The sequence below is a fragment of the Drosophila sulfurigaster genome, unplaced genomic scaffold, assembly GCF_023558435.1.
Source record: "Drosophila sulfurigaster albostrigata strain 15112-1811.04 unplaced genomic scaffold, ASM2355843v2 ctg21_pilon, whole genome shotgun sequence".
Lineage (NCBI taxonomy): Eukaryota > Metazoa > Arthropoda > Insecta > Diptera > Drosophilidae > Drosophila > Drosophila sulfurigaster.
Window position 1 is genome coordinate 520,051 of NW_026909710.1, and position 4,148 is coordinate 524,198.

At 39.7% G+C, this 4,148-nt stretch overlaps 1 protein-coding gene across 2 annotated transcripts; it reads right to left on the reverse strand.

Moving 5' to 3' along the window:
- Positions 1-1,490: 1,490 nt before the first annotated feature.
- On the reverse strand, positions 1,491-2,824 carry LOC133849880 (ankyrin repeat and KH domain-containing protein 1-like). 2 transcript variants are annotated; one of them, XM_062285915.1, is made up of 2 exons: positions 2,509-2,824; positions 1,491-2,298 (listed from the first exon to the last, which is right to left on the reverse strand). In XM_062285915.1, the coding sequence occupies exons 1-2, from the start codon at positions 2,644-2,646 to the stop codon at positions 1,675-1,677; spliced, it is 762 nt and encodes a 253-aa protein (XP_062141899.1). In that variant the 5' UTR covers positions 2,647-2,824; the 3' UTR covers positions 1,491-1,674. The 2 variants fall into 2 exon arrangements, with proteins under 2 accessions (XP_062141899.1, XP_062141898.1); XM_062285914.1 differs by having other exon boundaries at positions 1,491-2,310.
- Between the last annotated feature and the right edge of the window lie 1,324 nt (positions 2,825-4,148).

The following is a 4,148-nucleotide window of genomic DNA, read 5'->3' on the forward strand; positions in this document are numbered from 1 at the left end:
GTGATATTGCCGTGTGCTCAGCCACATACAAACATAGTGTAGCTTCCTGCTCCTCTGTCTTCCAGCATTTGGAAGGAAAACTTAGTTTTTGTGTTTGACCAATTGCGCCCATTGTCGAAATATGTTTTTGGACACCGCATGTTGCCGTATGTCGTATACCTTAGCTGCTACTGAGCATTTACAATAGCAACAAAATGCCTGGGCTGGATCAGCTGGCATTTTCCTTAGCCAGTCCTTAAACTCACTGTTTTCCAACCAAGCATCGCGAAATAATTGTTTGTAAATGGCTTTCGGCATTTTGGCACGTACGCTTCGATTCACTTTTATTCCACAATTAATTATTAGAGATCACAAAACAATGAACACCAAAAATAAAATTTTTCCTTGGTCACAAATACATTAAAAAATATGCTAAATTTTTTTTAAATAGGCTAGATTTATGGCTATAGGCTATTTACAAATTTTATAGGCTAGATCATTTATAAATAGGCTAGATCTAGCCCGAAATAGGCTAAACTGGCAACACTGGGTCCAGGAGACCACTTTTCTTGATGGAAATTAATAACTCCTAAGCTACAGGAGATTTTTTGATGCGGTTTTTTTAGTTGAACTAAGGAAGGTCCCTAGAATTTTGTGAAATTTGTGAAAAGTGGGCGTGTCTACTCCTACTCGATATATTTTTTTTTAATACAATTTTTTTTTATATGTGGATGATTTTAAAAATTAACAATTTTATAAATTTTAACCTAAGTTTGGAGTATTATATCATTAAATTTTTGATTAATTTCACTTCTGAGAAGAAATCGAGTTTTTTGCTAGCTGAACGAAATTATTTCCTCAAGTCGGCTTCATAATATTAAGGGATTAAGACTCAATGGAAAATAATTTTTGCTATACCGTTACGTATATTACGCATATTCATCAATTTTAAGAACATACATATCTTTAAAACAAAAAATATTATAGTTTTCTGCATCATCATGCTTCATAAAACTAAACATGTTCTCAGCGGTCGCCTCAAATCGTCTAAAATCTTCTTATTAACTTTTAAATTTAACTTGTCATATGTAATAACATTTGTTTTAGTATATAGTGTTCTTATTTAAGATCTGTAATATCAGTAGAGCCATATATTGCTTATTAAAGCGGACTTAAAATATCGCACTTTTGTTGTAATTTATTGTCCGATTATACCAATATTTTCGACTCTTGTTTGGTTTGTATTGCGCGATAGTGCAGATAACAGAGCTTTCGAGTAATGAAAGAGCGGCGGTTTACTTAGTTTAGCGTAGCTTGCGAAGTAAGTCGACTGTACACCTCGAGATCACAAGTGAAACTGAAGTATATAAGTAATAATAAAAGTGCGAGTGAAGAACAAAAATGGACAGCAAGCGAAGCCAATTTTACCAAGGAGCTGGTCGTGAGTTACCAATAAGTTAGTAACACTATTGGTGTAGATGTCTTTTTTGTTGATATAAATTAAAACGCACAGTTGTTTTTTTTACTCTTTCTTTTTTTTATTTCGACGTCTGCTAAGTTGCAGTGTGAACGCTCGACTGCAGAGTCGAACCAAACGTCACTTCGCAATTCTGTCTTCTCTTTTTTGTCGTTTTTTATAACGGTCGTTCCGATTGTGTCCAGTTGGATCGTCCCTCTTCACGTTTGTCGAAGACTCTACATCTCTACGAATAGGGTAGAGAAGGTAACTCGTGCGCCCTTCTCGATGAGTAAGTTCAAGGTCGTCAAGTGGCAGGCACGATAAGCCTCCATAAGTAGCGTACGGTTGTCCTCCGTCGTGTGCTCCAGATTAGCGCCATATGAGAGGAGCACACTAGCCGCAACGGTATGTCCTTTCTTACAGGCAATCATCAGCGCCGTGTCTCCATTTTTCATCGTTGCATCCACAACCGCATTGCTCTCCAATAATAAGTTCACCATTCTCACGTCCCCCTTGCCAGCTGCCATCATGAGATACGTGTTGCCATTTGTAATGGCCCCATTAATGTTGCCGCCGGCCTGGATGAGCAAAGTGGTAACCTCAACGTCACTATTGTTAATTGAACATTCCAGCGGCGATGGCAGTGGATAAGTGGAACTATTGACTTGCGCTCCGGAGTCTAGTAATAATTGCGCTACTTCCACTTGGCCACCTGTTGAAGCCGCTGAAAGAGCGAAGTTCAAGTGATCGGCGCCAGCTTGCAGTAGGAAACGCACCAAATCAATATGACCCTTGTAGCTAGCCACTGACAATGCACTCTTGTTGTTCTCATTGGAGCGGGTGTTGATATCGGCTCCACGCTCGAAAATTACCTATGAGAGAGACATTAAACATTAGATTAATCAGCAGATTAACGGGTGAGAGTAGTTAATACATTCTCTATACATCAGTTAAGATATCTAATAACGAAATCATTAATTCCATTCTCGTCACTGAAGACAGCTGCAATCAAATCTCGGATTCTAATCACTTTTCAATGGTCAATTTACTGCCTATGACTCGATACTAACCTTGGCTACTTCCACATGGCCGCCACATGCGGCCTTCATCAGCGGTGTATGTCCAATCACATTGTGCTCATTAATGTTTGCGCCATGGCTTAGCAGTGCATTCACCACATAAACATAACCGCCCGCGCTGGCAACCATGAGCGCCGTTTCCCCATTTTCACATCTTTCATTTATATTGAAGTTGTTCCTGAGCAGCCGCTTCAATTAGTGCTGGTCGATTTTTTTGTTCTTGGAATGGAAACATTTTCAACAAAACTTTTATCAGAGCAGCAAAAATGAAATACAATTGTCAGAAATATTTGACAGACGAGAATAGTGACGGCTCGAGAACAGTGATGGCTCGATTAATCATATAGATAAGTCACATAGCAACCCTCGCAAAGTTTAACGGTTGTGTGTCACGAGGTTAACGGATAGTGTTTGGGACATGTTCTGCTGAGAGAGCGTCGACAGATTTGTAGCAAGAACCGTTGCCAGTACTTTTCCACTGCATTGCTTAGCTTTAGTTTTAGTTCTTAGTTCTTAGCGTAGTCAGTATTATATTGAACTCGCACAAGTAAAGCTGAAAATATAATTGCTCCGGCCATTGCCGCCAAGAAGACATCAAACTTTATCATTGCTTCTGCCAGAGGCGAGCATATTGGGAGAATAAAGTCTTCCCAGCAAACAGCAACAAATTACAACTACTTCCCCGGCCATCTGGAACTGGCGAGACACTGGAGGATTCGTTTTAATAATTGGCGCCCAACAGATTTAAAATAAAAACCAAGCGACCCAAAAAGAGAAACATGTAAGTGAGCTCTTAGTGTTGTTGACTTCTAATTCTGTTATTAAAGAGATAAGTTCACAAGTGCATTGTAAAACTAGGCCTTGAATTTGTGCTAATTTTTTTTCCGAGTGAAAATACTATTTTGTTTCTGACCGTTGTGCAGCGTCGTGTATTAATAAGTGCTTAAATTTACGCCCATGAGTTGGGCATATAGAGAGATTAAGCGAGAAATTGATAGTGACCATAGTGAAGAAGCAGGCTTCCACCCTCAGCAAATACATAGAACCGATACAGAAATGGACACTGAACAGTTAAAGGCTCTAATACAAAGCACAGTTAATGCAGCTCTCGCGGAGCAAGAACACCGTCTAAGACAACAGTTTGCAGTAGAACTGAATGCTGTCAGATCCCAAGTAGATGCGTTGCAGATAGCTGCACCATGCATCAAGGTATTCGAAAAGGTTACAATCGATCCAAATGTAAAATGTGAAGTGAGACTTGACATAATCAAGTCTGTACCGACTTTCGAAGGTGTGCAGAGTGAATATGTGTCATGGAGGCAAGCTGCCTTGGACGCGTACGAAATCTTCAGACGTTACAATGGTAGCGAAGCACATTACGAGGCGGTAGCTATCTTACGAAATAACATATGCGGAGCAGCTAGGTCAGTCTTGACATCACATAACACTGTTCTTAATATGGACGCAATTATTGCGAGGTTAGATTGTACCTACGCAGACAAAACGTCTCTGAGAGTACTCAGGCAGCAGTTAGAAATGGTCAGACAAGGTGAATTAGGTTTGCTGGAATATTATGACGAGGTTGAGCAAAAGCTCACCCTTGTCACCAACAAAATTGTCATGACTCATGA

What these genes read in the sequence shown, in the direction of transcription:
- LOC133849880 (XM_062285914.1), bottom strand. Translation starts at nt 2,646, where the DNA reads ATGGTTGCCAGCGCGGGCGGTTATGTTTATGTGGTGAATGCACTGCTA. An exon ending in GCCATGTGGAAGTAGCCAAG is followed by an intron (nt 2,311 to 2,508) that starts GTTAGTATCGAG and finishes TCTCTCTCATAG; the next exon opens with GTAATTTTCGAGCGTGGAGC.